Source organism: Patagioenas fasciata, chromosome 13 (assembly GCF_037038585.1).
Source record: "Patagioenas fasciata isolate bPatFas1 chromosome 13, bPatFas1.hap1, whole genome shotgun sequence".
Lineage (NCBI taxonomy): Eukaryota > Metazoa > Chordata > Aves > Columbiformes > Columbidae > Patagioenas > Patagioenas fasciata.
Genome location: NC_092532.1, coordinates 16,386,352 through 16,405,983, shown reverse-complemented (window position 1 = coordinate 16,405,983; position 19,632 = coordinate 16,386,352). Strand labels below are relative to the sequence as shown.

Genomic DNA, 19,632 nt, shown 5'->3' with positions numbered 1-19,632 from the left:
CGCCACACACAGAACGGGTCCTGCCCGCCCCGGGCACCCCCTGCCCACCACACCTGCCCGCTCACACCCGCCCTTCCGGGCTGCACCAGCAGCTGCCCATCCCCGGACTTTGTTCCCATGGCCCTGCCGCTGAGCCTGGCTCTCTCCCCTGAAACCGGGAGTCGGGTCTCTGACACCTGCCAGAGTCACCAAACAGGGCAAGAGGCCAAACCGAGCTCTGCCAGGGCAGGAGCAGAGCAATGGTTGAGCATTAACCTGGCACTGCTGGACAGGGACCACAGTGAAACCAGTCGTACCAGCGCCAGTTTCACTGGAAGTCCCCATGGGCTAAATATATCTATTTCTGTTTGTTTTTCCTTCCCCAAAAGAAAACACGGGGTGTAATCACATTTCTTATCACAGAGATCCCCATCCCAGAAACTAACCACCTACAGACTTAACAGAATCTTGTCAATGATTTTGGAAACCAGCTACCACACGGGTGCTGGCAGACATCACGACCTGTGCCGAGATGCTCCCATGGCCACGAAGCCCCCAAGCTCTCTCGTGTGCAAGGACAGGTAGTGCAGCACCAAGCTCACCGGCATCCCCTCATTCAAAGCCTGCAGGAGCTGGGCATGTCAGAAAGGGAACAGATGAAATATACCACAGAAACATTTTTATGACACGAGGAGACAGACTTTTACTGTTCAGAAGTCCTGGAGTCTTTCATCAGACAGACGTGGAATAAAAGATTCAGGACAGCACGTTGGCATCCTACTCTGAATACCTGAGAGCCTGCAGCTGACCTCCCCGCAGGAACAAAAGGATTAAAAAAGAGCTTCTCCCAAGGGACAAGGTCCAGCCTGCCATCCCCAGATTCATCACAGCACTGGATTTCTGTTCTCATGGGGAAAAAGCCTGGAGCCTGGGCAGGAGCTGCCACCTCTTGACTCAGCAGTGGGTACAGCCCTCCCAGCTCAGGCAAAAGCTGACACTGCCCTCTCTTGGGCTGGCCCCCGCACGGCAGCAAGCTTCTTAGGAGAAGCAGCCCACCAAAAAAGTCCTGGGTTACGGTATGCACAGTCTTAAACCAAAGCTCTTCTTTTACACCCATCCTTGAGGACTGAAACACAAGGAGTTTCCAACTTCTTGCCTCCAGATTTCATCTTTCGCGGCTTGGCAAAAGGATTAGATGCTGGTATTTCCTTATAGAGGCAGCAGCAGCACGAGAGGGACACAGGACATGACCCAGGAACTTGTCCTGGCTCACAGCAGGGAGATGCTCTGGCATGACAGTCCAGCTCCATGTCCTTGCCTCTTGCTACCCAAAGAGTGCTCAGAGCCTCCTGACAAACAGGCTGGGCCACTTCCAGCTGTGCGAGACACTTTCCCTTTAGTAACAGCTTCCCACGCTACCTTCTTCCTCCTTCCCATAAGGCATCTATGGCTTTTATAGAGGTTTTTTGTCTTTTTTTTTTAAATCAGCAAAAACAGCGACCGTGGGATGGCTGGAACCACCAGTGCTGACTGCAGCACATACAGCAGCAAGGATGAAATCTGCTACAGACACACATTTTTTCAGCCAGAATCTGAAACCTGGAAGTAGCCCAACTTGAGGCCACAAACACGTCAGAGATGCTGAGCGGGCAAGAAGAGCATGGAAGGTGCGTGACAGCCCACATCGCTCAGAGCTGTGCTGGAGAATGGTCCTTGGTTGAACATCAGGGTCTCCAAGGCTCTGAAGTGCACAGCCCCACCAGCCCCTACCTCAAGGGGAAGGAGAAGTACTTGTTCCCCGACTTGCAGCGAATTTCCTCCCATTGGACACGCAGCAGGAGTGCCGAGTCCTCAAACCCATCCACAATGTCCTGGAAAACAGATGCAGGAGTCAACACACAGAGTGCGGATCTGCCAGAGGACAGAGTCAGCAGCTCTGTCCCTGAACCAAGTCAGAGACGAGGCCATTTGTGGCTAGAAGCCTCCGAACTTCTCTCTGGAGGGTGATTTAATGCATGCTCCCCCAAAAGCATCTCTTCTTTCAACCCAGCAAAGTTTGTCTTGCTCAGGGAATTTCCCACTCGCCACCCTCAGCAGGGAGACGTGGTTGGACACCAGCTCTGCTTTTCCCCTGCTCTCCCCATTGCGTGAGGACACACCTGGAGCTCCCGCAGACACTGCCCTTCCAGCCTGCCAGACATGTCCCCAACACACCAGGCCAAGCTGATATGGAACGACGGGTCCTGAAGGCAAAACAGGGATCAGATCGTGAGGGCTAAAGGAGGCTTTGCTCAATGTACAGAGCCACAGTGGGAGATCTGGTGTGATGCTGTCCTGCCTGGGATGGCAGACAGCTCTGCAGTCATGAGCAGCAGGATACCGAAGCTGGGAGGGTCCCCTCTGCCAGCTCAGTAGTTGCAGAGGTGACATGGACAATGCTGGAGGCGTGATGCATCCTGAGCTGCACGCACCAGTCTTTTCGGACACCAGTGGGCAAGGTTGCCTGGTTCTCAGTATCCCTGGGGTTAACTCTGCAAAAGCTTTTCCAACTGCACAAAGAAACTCTCACGGACTGTCGTGGAACAGGTAGGTGGGTCACTTCTGAACAACACACAAGAGTCCCCTGCTCAGCTCTGGAGATAACCAGGTTTTGGCCATTCAAAATCCAAAACCTGTCCCCAGAGCTAGTACCAAGCAAGGAGCCTGGACTGATGCCCCAAGGCAGAGGCATAAGCATCGCTTTCAGTCCCACAATGCTCACCCTAAGCCCGTTCTGTCCTAGCGCAACTCTGCTTCCATGCACAATTGGGCAGTGACCGTGATGTGCAGTCTGGCCCTTCGCCCCGGAAACCCGATTCTCAGTGGGCCACCAGATAGTTACCATCCTTAGTCTCCTGCACAGGACACGATACAAAAGACATAGACTTGATCTAGTCCCATTCTCAGCAAGCTCGTGTTCAGGGTATTAAGTATGAACATTACCAACCAACCCAGAGGAGACCATTTCAGTCTAACCTCCCCACTCCTGTTTATTTGGGGTGAACGCTTCATGGACCTCTCGCGGGGAACCAGCCAGCACGCCTGGATCAGCAGACAAGTGGGAAACCCCTCACCTTGTAGAAGGTGGGAAGGTCAAATTCCTCCAGAACTCTGTCCACCTCTGAGACCAGCTCCAGCAGCTGGAAATGCCCAGCAGAGACCTCCAAGCCAATAAAGGTCCTAAAGAAAGACAAGGAGAGACAGCAAGCACCCTTTCATGCTGCAGAAGGCACAGCCATCAGCATACTTAGCCCTGCATTCCTACCAGGCAAATGTCCCACCACCTCACAAAAGACAATTTGAGGAATGCTAGGTTTAAGCATTCAAGGACGCTGACTGTATTCTGAAGAATAACAGAAACAAAGATATGGCAGCAGAGAGAAGCAAGACTGGATGATATATCATGTAGGTTTAGCAGACTAACTCAGCTGCTTTTGGGACACGAAAACTCATTATTCAGGCAAAGGATGCACTCAATGGGAATTTCTGCAGAGCACCGTGCGTGCAGGAGCCGCACTCAAATGCAGAAGTTGCCAGAGGGGTTTTACAGAGGGAGAGGAAGCGGGAAGGGGAAGTATCAAGCTGGAGAGATGTGACAAAGAGGTACCTCCTCAAGGACTGTCTGGATGACGCTTTCTAGACTCCAGGAGGGGAGGGGAAGACCAAGTGTCACCCAGGACCTGCTTTGTCCTGCGCAGGACTATCATGGGCTGCCATTCCCACAAGATTCAGCAACTTTTCACAATTTTAATCACCTTTGCTTTGACATTTAAACTACTTAATTGCATTAAATTGAAATCAGGCTTCTGAGCTGACAGCCAGGAGAATTAGCACCATCTAAGCTATTTCCCTCCAGCTCTTGGAATACCTGCACTAAAATTTCAGGACTGGCACCACTGCCAAAAGAGATGGCCCCTGGCTCTGCTCACCCCAGGCTGCTCATGCTGGCACAAGGGTTTGCAAAACTGCAGAACAAAACAGATGGGAGATGGCAGTAAACATGGCTGCCTCCTGTAGCTGCTGTGAAACTGTAGCATGAATCTAACCCCTGCAGAGAGGCCTGCCTCGAGTCACGTTGTGAACAGATCTCTTCAGAAGACTGAAATCCTGCAGCTTGAGTTTCACTCACCACTAATGAGACCAATGGCTTGCAGAGAATCAGCACAGAAGCTAAAAATTTGTGCAAGTGGCTGTGGAAAGGAGTGAAGCCACTGGAGACAAGGTGATTGCATACAGCCCTGTCATATGGCTCAGTCCAATCACCCTGGGACAGGCAGGGTGATGCTTCCCATCCACCCAGCACCTTGCCCAACCTTCTCCCCAGGCAGGCAGGCTGCCCCGCTGCTCGCTCACCTGGTTTTGTTCTGGTTGGTGTAAACCTTCACTTGGTCAGCTACGCAGAAGAACCTGAAATAAGAAAGATCCTATTTCATCTAGTGGGGAAAACAAAACAAAACACAAACAAAAAGCAACAGAAGATGAGAAGAAAGGACTTCTACTGAACTGTAGAAAGATAAAGGCAAATGTGTGTCACAATTGGACCAAACCAGCGCAACCAGAATCTTTCTGGGCTTAAATGAATTGATTCCAGCCCTCCAAAGCCTGGACAGCCTGAAGCAGCTGATGCTCAGCAGATGCCTGAGCCCAATGTAGGCAATGAGAGTACCTCTGGTTTACAGGATGGGACAGCTCCGGCCTCGTCCTTTTAAAACCCAGACCTGACTTCCTGACTTGTCTGGTGCTGGGTCCTGTGCCAGAAAGGAAATCTCTCCAGGGTTTTACTGGTGCAGCATTGTCTCCCAGAGACGGTTCAGGGTGCGGATGCTGGTGAAACACCTACCCCGAGGGAGCAGCTCAGGGCTCCGCTGTCCATACCTGTGGAAGGTGGCCAGGCGCTCCCTGAGGCAGCGGACAAACGGGTCGATCCAGTGGTACCGCAGCACCACGCACTGCGAGAGGCTGAGGTGGAACTGCTCCATGGCAGCCAGCGAAGAGACGTAGGTGCGGGCACGGGACAGCAGCAGCTCCAGCAGCTCCAGGAATTCCTCCTGCACTGTATCTGCGGCGCGGCACGGTGAGAACCGGGTCCCTTCCCCGGAGCACCGGCCGAGGATCCGCACCGGAGACAGGCGGGTCCTCCAGGCCTCCCGTCCCGCCGTACACCAGCCTCACCCGGCTGGGCTCCGTCCCGCCCTCCCGTCCCGGTGCCGTCCCGGGCCGCCGTTACCTACACGGCAGGTAGACGTGGGTGGCCCAGCTGCCCCGCTCGTGGGGGAAACCGCGGATGCGGCCGCCGTGCCGGGACCTGTCGTCGCTAACGGCCTCCTCCGGATCCGGATCGCCCGGCAGGCCGGCGGGGACGGGCAGGCGGGGGCGGCCGGGGCTACGGGGGAAGAAAATGAGGAGGAGGAATCCCGGCCGCGCGTTCCTCACCCGGCCCCGCGCGTTCCGCCACCTCCGTGCGAAATCCCCATCCCGCCGCACGCACCTGGCCCGAGGAGGCTCCTGCGCGCCGTCGCCCCGGCACCTTCCTTCCTCCCCCTCGTCCTCCTCCTCCGAGCTGCTGTACCCCACCAGCGCGGCCCTCATGGCCGTCCCGGCCTCCCCTGCGCCTCCCGGGCCTTTCCGGGACGGCGCCCTCCGCTCGGCCCCCCCGGCGGCGCCGGTGTCGGCGGGCGGCAGCGGGGGGCGCTGTTGTCAGCGCGGCCCGGCAGGGGGCAGCCGCCGCGGCCCGCCCCGCCCCGCCTCCTCCTCCTCCTCCTCCTCCGCCGCCGCGGCCGGCCCGGCCCGCTCCGCTCCCGCCCGCACCCCGCGGCCGCCGCCTGCCCGCCGCCGGCACCGGCGCCCCCATCCCTTCCTCCCGGCTCCCGCCCCCACGCCAGCGTGGGGCTCGGGCGGAACGCGCAGGCCGCGGCCCCGCCAGCGGCGAGCGGGCTGACAGGGGCCTCCCGCCGCAGGTGAGGGGCCCGGCCGTCGCCGCCGCCCTTTGTGTGGGCCTCGGCGGGGCAGAGGCGGCCGCCGCCGGGCAGGGACCCCCTACCCCACTGCGGGGCCTCCCGGCGCGGCGGCGGTGAAGGCCTCGGGGCGCCGCCGCCGCGTTTGTCCGCAGGCCAGCGGGGCCGGACGAGCCCGTCCCATGGGGAGAGGCGAGCGGCGGGCCGGGCCTCGCCGCGGGCTGCGGCGGCGGCGGCTGCTCTCCCAGCTCCCCGGCCGCCCCCGCGCCCCGCGGCCCCGCCGCGCCTCTCCCTGAAGCGGCCTTGGCCCGGCTGCGGGAGGCCCGGACGGCGGGAGGCAGGAGGCGGACCGGACCATGCCGGAGCGGGCCGTGCCGAGGGCCGCTTCTCCAGTTTGAAAGTACCTCTGCTTTCCCGGCTTCTCTCCTTAAATGGTTGTCGCTTCCCACCTCCCACGGAGGGATGAGTTAGGCTCGGAGCTGGCGCCGACTTGGGTACCCGTGCAGAGCCCTCGGTAAGCTAAGGTTGGTATTTCTTATTTTTCCCGAGATTCCCCTCCTCGTTAGGCCAGATGGTCTAGGATGCCGTTACTCCGTTGCGGTTGCTCCTGCCATGGGTAACATTGGCTGCAGGGGAAGGTGGCAGCTGGGCTGTGCTCAAGTTTTGTATGCCATCGAGTTCAAGTGCTAAGTATCATAATTGTGAGTGCTCCCTTCGTGTCGACAGTCAAGGTGAGCTACTTAGGAGAAAGAGGACAGCCTGTGTTCTGCAGGGCTTTTGGGCATCTTACTACCCAGAATTGTGCTGGCGGACAAAGTAATGCAGCGTCCCTGTAGGCAGAAGCACAGTCCAGCCCTGCCTAAGCTGTGGGGCATGATCCGGTCTCAGCTGAGCGCAGGGGGAGGTAGGGATGCTGAGAAGTGGCCTTCTCTGATGCTTCTTATCACTTTGTTTTAAATACAGCGAACACCTTCCTGGAAGATCAAAGTTTTACTTACGCTGGGTGACGGCAGACAGTTTGATGCAGGAATGGGTGTGCTCTTGCAGGGTTAGGGACTCATGGCACAAGAGCATTAGCCAAGGCCTGGAATCTTCCTCTCTCTTCAGGTGTGTTGGCACTGCCCCTGTCTGCTGCTCACTGGTGGGCTTTCTCTAAGTTGAAATCAGGTTTCACTAGACTTCTTTAGAAAGACTGGAACTTTTCACTGAGCAAAACCCCTGTGATGCTCTATAGGAAGGCCAGACAGCACCTCTGGTGTAGGTTGTTTGGCTCCAGTGTACTTTTATCCCATGATTTGGTAGGAGGTTCAGCCGAGCCATCACTTTAATGCTTCTTTTATCTTCATGCAGAGTGCTGTGCACAATGCTTGTGGGTTCTGTGTTTTGTCTGCAGATAGGATAATGTTGAAGGCAAACGAGCTGCAGGAAGAGCAGAACTGCTTCGCAGGGGTGTTTCACCTGGGGTGGGATCATATTGGGATCTGCCTTGATATCTGTGAAATCTAACCTGGGAGCTTCTTGATTGCACAGCGTTTGGCGTACCTCAGCCCATGCAGAGCTGTTCTCAGTCAGTGCCCTGAGTGGGTCTGGGGGATGCAGTGACTGACGGCATACGGGGTAATGACTGGGCTGACCGGGACGTGGGTGGTTGTGCTGCCTCTGGTGAGAGCACACTGCTCAAACGTGTACCTGGCTGCGGCCAGGCAGAGCCCAGTCCTTTCTAGGCTGAGCATGCCTTGTCCCAGGCCCTTCACACAGCAGCAAGGAGGCTCCAGTTCTCGTTAGCTCCCCCACACTGGCTTCCTGGTAGTTTTACAGGGTTGCAGGAGAGTTTTCAAAGTGAGTTGTGAGGGGAGGTTGACTAGAGAGTTGCCCGTCTTTCTTCCGAGGCCTGACATGAGCTGTCTTCTTCCTTGCAGAGAGCGCTGCTCCCTCCCTCACCCTTCCCAAATGTGAGCCCATCGCAGCCAGCACAGAGAAGGTCCTCCTCTTGTCGTCAAGGCACTTGCTTCTGACTCCTGTTCTTTTGTCCAAAAAAAGAAAAAGCCAAAATAAATCAGTCTGCAAAGAACTTGTGCTGATCTAAGGAGGAGGCTGTGGAGTCTCATTTGCCTCTTTGCTTCCCAAGATCCTTGGCTGTGTGCTGGATTTTCTGTCCTCACATTCAGGGGATCAGCTACAGGAAATCAGGATCTTGGATACTTTTGATTTTTGTTTCTACTCGAACCATTTCAGTTGAGAAGCTGAAGCTGTCGCTGCTGAAATCCTGTGTTTTTTTTCCAAGCATGTCAGAAAGCTGGCAGCAGCAACAGCAGCAACCACAGCAGCCGCCGCCACCACAGCAGCACCACGCTGGGGCAGCCGCCCTCCCAGAGCACTCCATCCCGCCCAGCTCTGCTGACAACCCCTTGGGCTGTGCTGTCTACGGCATCTTGCTCCAGCCAGACCCAGGTCTGCAGCACCACCAGCACACCCCCATCCAGGCTGGAGAGCCGTCCCACAAATGTGGGGTGTGTGGCCACGACCTCGCTCACCTCTCCAACCCCCATGAGCACCAGTGCTTGCCAGGCCATGACCGCTCTTTCCAGTGCACCCAGTGCCTGAAGATCTTCCACCAGGCCACTGACCTCCTCGAACACCAGTGCATCCAGGTGGAGCAGAAGCCCTTTGTGTGCGGTGTCTGCAAAATGGGCTTCTCCCTCCTGACCTCATTGGCACAGCACCACAATGTCCACAATGGCAATGCCATGAAGTGCTCCATCTGCGAGAAGACCTACAAACCTCCTGAGGTGGAGCATTCGCAGCCTCTCGACCCCTCGGAGAAGCCCTACAGCTGCTCCATCTGTCAGAAAACCTTCAAGCACCTCTCAGAGCTGTCCCGGCATGAGCGCATCCACACAGGTGAAAAGCCCTACAAGTGCACGCTGTGCGACAAGAGCTTCAGCCAGTCGTCCCACCTGGTGCACCACAAACGGACACACAGCTCGGAGCGGCCCTACAAGTGCACGGTGTGCGAGAAGACCTTCAAGCACCGCTCCCACCTGGTGCGCCACATGTATGCGCACTCAGGGGAGCACCTCTTCAAGTGCAACGTCTGTGAGTTGCACTTCAAGGAGTCATCGGAGCTGCTGCAGCACCCCTGCACGCCCAGCGGGGAGCGGCCCTTCCGCTGCGGCGAGTGCCAGAAGGCCTTCAAGCGTCCCTCAGACCTGCGGCAGCATGAGCGCACACACAGCGAGGAGCGTCCCTTCAAGTGTGACCTCTGCCAGATGAGCTTCAAGCAGCAGTACGCACTCATGCGCCACCGCCGCACGCACAAGACCGAGGAGCCCTTCAAGTGCAACCTGTGCGAGAAGGGCTTCGTGCAGCCCTCACACTTGGTGTACCACCAGCACGTGCATGGCATAGAAAATCTCTTCAAGTGCAACGTGTGCCAGAAAGGCTTCAACCAGTCCTCAGAGCTGCTGCGGCACAAGTGCGTGCAGAATGCAGAGCGGCCCTTCAAGTGCGCGGTGTGCAACAAGTCCTACAAGCGAGCCTCAGCTCTGCAGAAGCACCAGCTGGCCCACTGCGCCGAGAAGCCACTCAAGTGCACGCTCTGCGAGAGACGTTTCTTCTCCTCCTCCGAATTCGTGCAGCATCGCTGCGACCCAGCCCGTGAGAAGCCCCTCAAGTGCCCCGACTGTGAAAAACGGTTCAAGTACGCCTCGGACCTGCAGCGGCACCGGCGCGTGCACACGGGTGAGAAGCCCTACAAGTGCCCCTCCTGCGAGAAGGCCTTCAAGCAGCGCGAGCACCTCAACAAGCACCACAGCGTGCATGCCCGGGAGCAGCAGTACAAGTGCATGTGGTGCGGGGAACGGTTCCTGGACTTGGGCCTGCTGCAGGAGCATAGCGTCCAGCACACAGCCGAGGGCGCCTACCAGGTGGCTGCCTGCTTGCCATGAGCCTCCGTCCCCTCGGCGGCTTTCAGCTTGCATGAGCCTCGGCCTCCCCTTCCCTCTCCTCAGTTGCAGGTGGCCTCCAGGGAGTTTGGGGGAAAGGGGTGGTGTGGTGGGTGGGCAGGTAAACTTTCCTCTGGCCTCTGTGGTTGATAAACCACTTGTATTGCAGAGATGACGGACGATGTGAAAAGCTCGAAGGGGTGGAGAGGAAAGGAGGGAGGTGGGGAGATGGAACAATACCTGTAGTTTCCTGGTGTCTCCTGGGCTGTAGTTCACGCTGTACCTGCAGTTTCAGTGCTGGGAGCTCAGCTGCCCACTGCAGGCACCAGCCCTTTGCCTGCAGCCTCTTTCCTCTGCCCTGCCTGGTAGAATGGTGGGGGGCTGGGTAACTCCTGGAGAGGGCTTGGGAGCAAGGCAGAGCCAGCCCTCCCTCCTCCCGGGGTGCGCTGCGTGGCAAGGAAGTAGCAAGTTTCCGCTGCTGGGATCTCCCAGCTTTCTTGGTCCAAACTCATTTGAGAGGACTGCTTCAGATCATTAGTGTTGATTGACTGCCCCAACCTCCCCTGCTCTCCTAGAGTCTAGAAAGGAAAAGCCATGGGGCTACACAGCTCCAAAAAGCACTTTGGCATTGCTGCTTTTGCAGTCGCTGGCTGTCACAGTCTGCAAGGGTTCTGGGTGAGCCTGCGCACCCCGTTCCTGCCAGCAGCATGGGGATGAGCAGCAAATGCTTCTCTGCTACCAGAGAGCATGGCGAGGAGAGCATCCATGCCCCACTCCTGGCTGAGAGCCTGGTGTTTCAGAGCTGCTTCCTGAGGGACAGAGCTCTCCTGCCAGGACTTAACCTCCAGACCCAGGCCCCTTCCCTCTTTGCACTGCTCGGGCTGTTAGCATCCCTCCAGGGGGTCAGGCAAAGGGCTGTCCCAGCAGTGTGAACACTAAAGGGTGAGGTGAACACTACTAATAACCTGCGATTTTGGAGACATTACCATTGCTGACAGAAACCCACACCATGTGCCACACTTGGCATCCCATTTGTTGGAGGGGAACCAGAGGGAGCCAGGAGAGTCTTTGCTGGCCTATGGGCTCAGCTCCACAGGGAGAGGAAGGTTAGCAGTGGGTGAAGGAGGAGTGTATTTTTTTTCTCCTCTTGCAGGAGTCCTGTTTTATCCCTTTACTCTTTCTTTACCTCTTCTGTATTTTTCAGGTTTTGCACAGTCCTTGTAAACATCACTTAAAAATAAATTTCCCCTAGCAAGGTCAACGCAGCCTGAGGTGTTTTGCTCTGCAGGATTTTTCTGGCTTCTCATGACCAAGAGACAAGCTACATGCCAGTTAGATGCCTTGGAGGTTGAAGGCATGCTTACTGGCTTGCCCACCAGCCTTCCCCCCTTTGTCTTTGGAGATAGTAAGATGTTAAATATCCATCTGTGGAGATATTCAAGCCTTGACAGGATGGGGTCCTGGACAACCTGCTGTAGCTGACCCTGCTCGAGCAGGGGTAGGACTAGATGATCTCCAGAGGTCCCTGCCAGCCTCAGCTCTTCTGTGATCTTGGCTGGCCCTTGTATGAGGTAGGACTGTTGTGACGAGCTCTAATTAGTAGACAGCAGCCAGTAAGTTGCCCGTGTGCTGCACAGGCGATTAGGACAAGTTTATTAAGTGTTGTCTACAACAACTATAGACAGATTAACTGTGCAGAGAGTTGGGCTTTGCTCATATGAAATGTGGAGAAAGGCTTTCTTTTCTTTTCCAGCACGGTGAAGGGGAATGGGGTGCGTTTGCAGGGGTTGGGACTGTTCAGTGACAAGTGTGACCCTGGGACTGAGCTTTTATGCGCAGCTTTAAGGAGGTTACAGCAGACCTTGCTCTCTACTGCCCAAGGAAGAGGGGACCGATGGTTATCTTACTTCATGCTGCCTCAAAGATGTAGAACTTCCTACCAAGTTGTCTGTCTGTATTTCTTTTTCCCTTTTTTTTTTTTTTATTTTTAAGCAGTTTGTTAGTATTCATTAAAAATACTGTATAGTTTAACTTGATGTCATACTGGATCTTTTAAAAAAAAATGTGATAACTTGGATTTTTAAAGAGCTCTTTGGTTTTAGGTAGCAATTTTTTTGCTGCTTAATATGTAGTAAGTTCAGTGTATGCTTTACTGTAGGAGTAAAAATGAGGAGTAAAACCAAGAAAGAAGGTTAATCCTATCTTTACAGAAGGGCTTAGTGGTGACAGAGACTACGAGTGTGGGACTGGGACCAGCTGGGGACAACAGCACCCATCTGAACCCTTGCTCTGTTCCTGGCTCGGGCTGTGGTTTCCTCTGCCTTTGCCCTAAGCAGCTGCTATAGGTCCCCAGAGCTGGGGGTTTAGTGGTTGCCCTGACTGCTTGGGCACAACTTCAGCAGCCAGGATCAGTGCTCAGAGCTGGGAGCTTGCAGAGAGGCTTATCTTGAGTATGAGGAGGGTGTGAAATGGAGTCTGCTGGAGCCTCCGGGGGCTTCTCTGGTTGTATTTCTTTATGGGTCAGCTGCTGGCTGGAGTAGGAGTTTGGAGAAATCATTAGTGTGGGCCCCAGATGGCTGTGCCCTGCTCTCTGCCCTCCCCCGGGGGCTGCCTGGGGAGCTGGGCAGCCTCAGGTGCTTGGGGCAGAGCAGGTGGGACCCAGACACAGCGCACTGGCCATGGAGCTGCTGGATCCTGTCCCTTTGCTACCAGCTTGGCACGGGGACTGTTGGAGGGCATATCCCTTGTGCTGAGCAGCTGGGAAAGCCCTCGGTATCCCAGCAAGGAGCTCTGGCTCTGCTTAGGCTGTGGCAACAGCCAAGCAGCACCTTGGGCAGAGAGCGCATTGCTGGGGCTGTGTGCTCGAGGGCAAGGGGATGAGCTCAGGTCCAGGTTGTCAGTAGATGCCTCCAGGTTTGAAAACATCTTGGTGTGGCATTAGAGCATCGTTAAGTAGGACTGGCCATGGGCCCCTGGTGACTCGGTCTCTTCATCGTTTGCTGCCCTGCAACAGCCCAAATCCAGCAGGAGCCTGTGGAGGCTTCAGCTGCTGGACCTCAGTGCTGGCAGGTGGAGGGGCTGCGCAGAGTGGATGGCTGAGCGACCACTGAGAGCTTCAGGTGTATTTTTATAGGGAGGTTGTCTGGTTGAAAGCAACTGTGTACAGTGGGCTGGGGGAGCAGGTCGCTCTGTTGCTGTGCCTTTGGGTCATGTTTTGTACAGTGAAGTGGGAGGGGATGGAAATAGCAGGAGGCACATGGATGTCAGGAGCTGAGTGGGGAGATAGGGACTGGCCTGGGGGGCCAATGTCCCCTGGGCATCACACTGCCAAGGGCTCTCCTAACTGCTGGTGTTTCCTTTTCAAACCAAAGAGCAGTTGTAGCCAAAGCCTCTTGGGAGTAAAATGTGTTTCTGCTCTGTACTTGTGTTGCACTTCACTTCTGACGGTTATTTCAAGAGATTTTCAGGCTTCATGCTGTGTCCGCTTAGCCTCTTGTGTCACTCACCACCCCACAGCACCCAGGAGGGTTGTTGTGCTGGAGCTGGTGTTGCATCAGCCCCATGGCAAGTGCTTGCACGTGTCTTCAGGACCTGGTTGCCAGACTGCCTGAGGTTGCTCTAGGGCTGGAGGAGGGGATGGTCTCTCCCGAATGGTTGTTCTCTTTGGCAGGCAGCTTGAGCATAGGATGCCACTGGGGAGGTGATGGAGACAATTAGACGGGCCAAAAGCAGCGTGATTATTGTCCAGGAGATAAATCCTACTCTCTAGGGCTGCTGTTCCTCTGGCTTCCTGGGTCCAGGAAGAAGACAGTCAGTTACCTTGGCTTTTTTCTGATCTTCACTTGCCCTTACCCTACCTACAAGATGCCTTCAGGTGTGTCTTGACCCCTTCCCCTCCACAGCTATTTTCCTTATACTTTTATAAAACCTTCTAGGCTTCTTTGCCCTTTGTTGAGCTCTTTATTTGTAAGCAGCAGTTTGCTTTCCATCCCTTTTTCCATGTGGATTGTGAGGCTTCTTCCCCTTCTCTTCCTACTCCTCCCTGCCCTAAATTCCTCTCCCAGGTGATACCAAACCTTTGATGATGCAGTCAGGTGTTTGGGACCCAAATTTTGCTGGATTCCATTGGGTGCTTCTGGTCCTTCCCCCCATGAGGCCATCCATCTTGCTCGGCACAGGCGATGCCGGTGGTGTGGCAGCTCAGCTCGGCTGGGTCGTGTCCATGGCTGTGGCAAGTAAGTCTAAGCCAGGACCAGGAGCCAGAACAGAGCATCTCCAAGGGTTAAGTCAGACATTCCTGGGGAAAAGTCCTGTCGATGGGGAGGGGCTGAACTGCTTGGTTCCCCCTGGAATGCCTGCAGAGCGACTGTGGCATTGAGCTGAGTTAACCCTGGCGTGGACACCCCTGGGACCATGCACATGCCCAGGTGGCCCTGCCAGCTCTCTGGTGAGCAGATGCTGTCCCTGTGACCTGGGTGGGAAGATGTGCACACTCTGGTCTTGAGGCTCATGTGCTGGAGTGAGGGGTGACGGGGAAAGCGTCCTCTGACAGTGGTTTGGGACCATTGGCTGTCAACAATAAGCAAAAAACCCTTGTTATTCTTCAGAGTTTGACTTTTCCTCTGTTGGGTGTGGAGTTTGCCCATGGAAAGGTTCCTGCACATGCAGGTGTAATGCTAAGATGCAATAAGGGCAGGCTGCAAGGCTTGGGGACAGCAGCTCCCCCCAGGGCCCCGCTGAGCCCAGCTTCTCCCCTGCTGCCCGGCTCCCGCCGCAGCATCTCCCAGCAGCTGCCTCTGCTGCTTTCTGGATGTGAAGAAGCTGCTCTCGCAGCGTGCCTGGGATGCTTGGCGGGCAGAGCAGGACTGCAGGTGGGAGCTGGACTGTGGGCTTGTCTTCGAGCTGCGGATCAGAGGGATTTCATGGCCAGTGAGGTTCTCAGGCTCCTCCAAACCTGCACTTGGGGTTCCGGCAGGTTCCCAGAGCTGTGGGAAGTTGCGGCCAAGGATGCTGAGGTTCGTGTGGCTTGCAGTGCCTTTAACACTGCTCTCCATGTGTTTCTGACATGATACTCCATGTATGTGTGTATATATATTGTATTAACACATCCCGCTCTTCTGTGTGAGTGTTAAATTGTTTTGCTTTACTAATAAATTTATAGTTATTTATACCTTCCTGTGGGTGTGTAAGATTTCTGGAGCAGAGGCCATGTGCCAGGCACCACCTAACTTGTCTGTCTTTGTGCCCTGTCTGGCTTTGCTTGAAGTTTTTTTTTTTCATATTTTCTTTCTTTCACTGAACTTTTTTGATGGAGGAATGGTGGTTTGCCTGGTAACCAGAAGTTGAGAGGCGGGGTGTGGGCAGGTTCCCAGGGGCTGAAAGCAAGAGCAGGAAGAGTGTGCGTGGTGCTCTTGCCCCTTGCTGGAGGAGGAGCGCTCCCTGCCCAGGGCACAGCTTGTACCAGGATTCTGTGCCTGCCGGAAAGCAGCGCCTGTTCAGGAGCAGAAGCTGATGCATGTTGTGCTTCAGGGACCCCAACCCCACGCACGACTGTTTCAGCTGTCCTAGACTTTTTTATTTCTTTGCATCCATCCCATCCTGTGATAGCAAGAGAGGAGCCCTCTACCTGCAGATGACCTGACTTCCACCATCCCACCCCCAGGCCAGGTGAGATGTGTGTTTTGTCTGTGGATCACTGAGAAAGTGCTTCTGGCTGAAAGTTTGGGAAGGGTTTAGGATGGTAAACCAAAGGGAGAATGGGGACGGCACTCACCTGGTATCCTGTGGCTGGGAGACAGCTCAGCGTGCCTTCTTGGCTGGCTGTTCCATTCAGAGCTCCTTAAATTCCATGGAGACATGCTCAGGAGGAAGAGGAGGGATGTCCACGACTTGGGGAAGGGACAGGACCCCCGTCCCTATTGCTGATACCAGGTCACTGGTCCCTCCATGGCAGCTGTGCTGAACCTTGGGAGGGTGTTAGTGCCACCCAACAGGATCGTGCCCAGTGGCAGAAAGGCAACACCTTTGCCAGCTGCCTTAATTTCTCATTCTTGGCTGGATGATTTCTGTGGGAGGATGAAAAGTTAAACCGCAGCTGGTAGTCCTAAACTGTGCCCATGTTTGAACTTTGCAGTTTGAGGAAATACTCCGTATCCTCAGGGCAGGCAAGGAAACTGCATCGGCACTACCGGTGCTTTACACAGGTTTCTATTTTCTTGTCTTTGATTTCCCTAAATCACAGGAAAGCTGCATAATTTTTGCACGCGTCAGAGCCCCAGGCTCAGGCTAGGGAGGACCAGGAATGGCTGGTGGGAGCAGCATCCTCTCAGCATCTTATTAAGAACCCCTGAAGGTCTGGTTTCTTTCCAGAAGACCTTACCTACTTGGCAGCTGTTTTCTGTGCAGGTATCATTACCAATTTTTCCTGCCTTACCCCATGAATGTAAAAGCAAACAAATGTACAGCAGAAATGAATGGAAAGTAGTTATCCAGCAAATGTGCCAGGAGTGCTGGCAGCATCACCCAGGTGAGGAGCTGAACCATGTCCTTCGCACTCCAGGATTCCTCCTGGGCATTTGCTTGCAGAAATAAATCAGAGACTTTTGTAGGCAGGTCTGGTTCAAAGACATGGTGTCTGCAAGAGTGTCATTGGAGGAGATGCAGGTTTCGCTATCAGCAGACATTACTTTTTTTTTTTTTAACCTCTCACTGCAGGATTTTATGAGCCTGATCATGCAAAAGTCAGCTTGAAACTGTCCCTGCGTTGCTTTGTTTTGTCAGGCAGCACCATCTTCTCAGGTGGGACCTGGGCAGCCTCCCGCCAGGGGAGACCTGGCCCTGCTGTGACCCGGAGGGTGCAGGGTCCGAGCTGTGCTGCTTCCACTGCTGATCCTACTGGGGGGACAGCAGGTTGATTTAGTGCTGCGCCTGTCCGGACCTGCTGCTGCTGACTGTAAGCAGTCCTCACTCCTCTTCAGAGTGAAAAGTATCTCAGAAATAGAGGTATGCCTTTCAGTTGGCTTCCCTGGGCCGAGTGGGTGGGGATCGAGGTGTGATTTGGGAGACTGTGCCTCAGTTTCCCTGGCTGGGAATCAAAGCTGCAGAGGCGCTGGGCTGGGGCCAGGCAGGATGGGTACTTGTTGCTTGCCAGGCTGGGGACACCCATGGGGCTGGGGAAGGAGGAATCAGGTCCAGGGCTCCAGAGCTGCTCCAGGGAGCTCTGGCCAAAGACAGAAGCTGGGGCTGGGTGTGGTGCACTGAAACCGCACCAGGACTCCAAGGTGTGACCGTGGCCGAGATTAAGGGTGATGGGAAAGGCTGGCAGTCACACAGGGCTGGAGGTAAACGGATCAAGCAGCAATTGGCAAGCTCAGCAAGGGGAGGCTTAGCTCAGCCCAGCGCAGATTTGCTGCCTTCTGCCCCAGATCCTCTGGGGTCGGGGCAGAGCTGCGGGTGGAGCATCCTCAGGCACATCCCCCTCAGCACATCACCCTTGCATTGCCCCGCGGAGTTTCAGCAGCCCCATCGCTGCTTGTCTGCACATCCCTGTGCCTGCCTGCTTCTGCGCGAGACGACAGCCTTCCCTGCGGTGCAGCTGGACTTGCACTGGCCGGTGAGTGCCTGCAGTCGCTTTGGTGACCAGGGATTTTGAGGATACTCAAATGTCTTTGATTTTGGGGTTTTCTTTGCACGGTCCTGCACCGAAACCAGGCTGACTGCTGGGAGCCGGGGCATTCGGGACAGCTGAGTGCTGGTAATCCCATTTGCAGGCAGTGCTGAGCTAATCCTTGCAGAGTCCTGAGCGGATTGGAGTGGGTTTGGGGGTCAGTGGTGAGCTGCTGTGGCCAAGGGAGCCCACGCGTCCCAGGGGTGGCTTCTTGGGGAGGTGGCGGTAAGTGTGTGGGGGTAAGTGGCAGTGATGGAGGCAAAGGACGTGGCTGGGGTTTCTGCAAGGCCACCTCTGCTCATGGTGGTGGGGTTTGGTGCTCTGAAACGGAGCTACAGATGAGCCGTGGTGGGGGCACAAGTCCAGGCTGGGGAAGTGATGGAATGGGTCTATGGGGAGTGATGCTGCAAGGACAACAGAGATGGGTAATGTGGAAGGGTTTGATATGATTCTGGAGGGAAGGGAAGGGCCATGGTGTGTCCTGCTCTGAATGGGGATGACAGGTCTGCACTCTGCTTCTTGCTCTTTGAGACTGGGACCCTGTGCCCGCTGTTGTGAGCCCAGCAGACCTGGCATGACGGCGGTGGCATGGGGGGATTGCATGTGATTGCCAGCTCTTTGGTGCCATCATAGCCAAATCCTGGCTGCTTATTCCTGTTTCTCCCAACAACTAGATTTTTGGGGACGCTGAAATGTTTCTGCCACTCTCTTGTTCGGATGTGCCAGAGGAACAGCCCTGGCCCCCCACTTTCCTTCCCAGACCAAGCACAGGCTTAAGTTCCAGGCTTTTCCAGCTGCGCAAGCTGGTATCAAGGGGGGAGGAGACCTTAGCTGTCATGGGGGCTCACTTCAGCCCCAGGGGACTTTTTCTGAGCTTGTTTGGGCTCAGCGGTGTAAATTGACTCTGACCTTCTTTGGGAGCTGTGGTGGTCCCGAAGCACAGGTGGAAATGCTGCTGTGCTGTACAGTGCCGCCACTATTTCCTTGCTGTTCCTCTGGCATTCTCAGCTTCTTAATCCCTTATACCCAGCGGGAGGTAAAAGATGATTTCTTGAATGGTTTCTGGTCATCAGGCCTCCTGGGGGCTGTTTTACGGCCACCCTGTCCCGCTTTGGGGACATGAGGGTCTCCATGAGAGCTGAGCCTTCCTATGGTGTGCGGGAGGCTGCAGGTGCTCTGTGGGGTGTTGCTTCATCCGCATCCAAACCCGCATCTTGGACTTGTACAAGGCGGGGATAAGCAAAGAGCTGAGGACACACCTCACCTTGTCGGTGAACCTCAACTCATTAATATTTAAGATGTCAGGCTTTGGGCAGCCCCCAATGAAACTCATCGAGGGGCATGAAGACATCCTTCGTGTCTGAAAGGTAAGCGGTTAATGCAAAGAGCCCAGCACTGAGCAGCTTCCAGCCTGTAACCTGCTGTGTGTGTGGGGTTGGGGCCACGTGTTAACCTGGGGTCAAAGCTCCCATGCAGGCTCCTGGCTGGGCTGGATGGAGCTCAGGGATCTGCTTTCTCTTGCCCTCTGTGGGTGCCTCCTGTGACCAACAACATGGGTGCCATGCAAGATGCTCCTGAGACTCTCATTGAGCAGAGCAGGGTGTCTTTGGAGGGGCATTTTGGGCAAAGCAGTGATCTTTAGAGGGGCAACAGCAGAAGACATCCCTAATTTGAGCCGGGCTCTTGTCCTGTACCCAAGCATGGGAACATGCAGCATCACTTGGCTCACTGGTGCTGCATCCCAGCCTGGAGTCACACCAAGAAGAGATGGGGGGGATCCAAAACCAGCAAGCAAACAGAGCCTGGAGAGTTGAATCCCTGCTTTGCCACATCTTATTTTTACCTACCCCATGAACACCACAGCGGCCAAAGCAAGTCAGTGCTGGCTGCCTCTGCCACCCTCCCCAGGGCCCCAGGTAAGTGCCTGCCCCAGTGGCCACCATGGCTGAAAGGTGATGGAGCAGAGTGGTTTCCTAAGGGCAGAACGAGTTCATACGTGTGTTGGGGTGTGAACTTGTCCATAAACAAATTCTACTCAAATTACTGTTGT

General features: G+C 55.4%; 2 protein-coding genes across 6 annotated transcripts; one reads left to right on the top strand and one right to left on the bottom strand.

Moving 5' to 3' along the window:
• Nucleotides 1-656: 656 nt before the first annotated feature.
• USB1 (U6 snRNA biogenesis phosphodiesterase 1) lies at nucleotides 657-5,697 on the bottom strand. Of its 4 annotated transcripts, none has more exons than XM_065848581.2 (7): nucleotides 5,507-5,697; nucleotides 5,250-5,401; nucleotides 4,894-5,077; nucleotides 4,372-4,425; nucleotides 3,093-3,198; nucleotides 2,139-2,222; nucleotides 657-1,850 (listed from the first exon to the last, which is right to left on the bottom strand). In XM_065848581.2, the coding sequence occupies exons 1-7, from the start codon at nucleotides 5,605-5,607 to the stop codon at nucleotides 1,746-1,748; spliced, it is 786 nt and encodes a 261-aa protein (XP_065704653.1). In that variant the 5' UTR covers nucleotides 5,608-5,697; the 3' UTR covers nucleotides 657-1,745. The 4 variants fall into 4 exon arrangements, 2 of the variants coding, with proteins under 2 accessions (XP_065704653.1, XP_065704655.1); XM_065848583.2 differs by having other exon boundaries at nucleotides 4,894-5,071; XR_010652288.2 differs by lacking the exon at nucleotides 657-1,850 and adding an exon at nucleotides 2,741-2,873.
• Nucleotides 5,698-5,803: 106 nt separating this feature from the next.
• Nucleotides 5,804-15,086, top strand: ZNF319 (zinc finger protein 319). Of its 2 annotated transcripts, none has more exons than XM_065848047.2 (2): nucleotides 5,804-6,486; nucleotides 7,892-15,086. In XM_065848047.2, the coding sequence occupies exon 2, from the start codon at nucleotides 8,258-8,260 to the stop codon at nucleotides 9,917-9,919; it is 1,662 nt and encodes a 553-aa protein (XP_065704119.1). In that variant the 5' UTR covers nucleotides 5,804-6,486; nucleotides 7,892-8,257; the 3' UTR covers nucleotides 9,920-15,086. The 2 variants fall into 2 exon arrangements, with proteins under 2 accessions (XP_065704119.1, XP_065704118.1); XM_065848046.2 differs by having other exon boundaries at nucleotides 5,804-6,496.
• The last annotated feature ends 4,546 nt before the right edge of the window (nucleotides 15,087-19,632 follow it).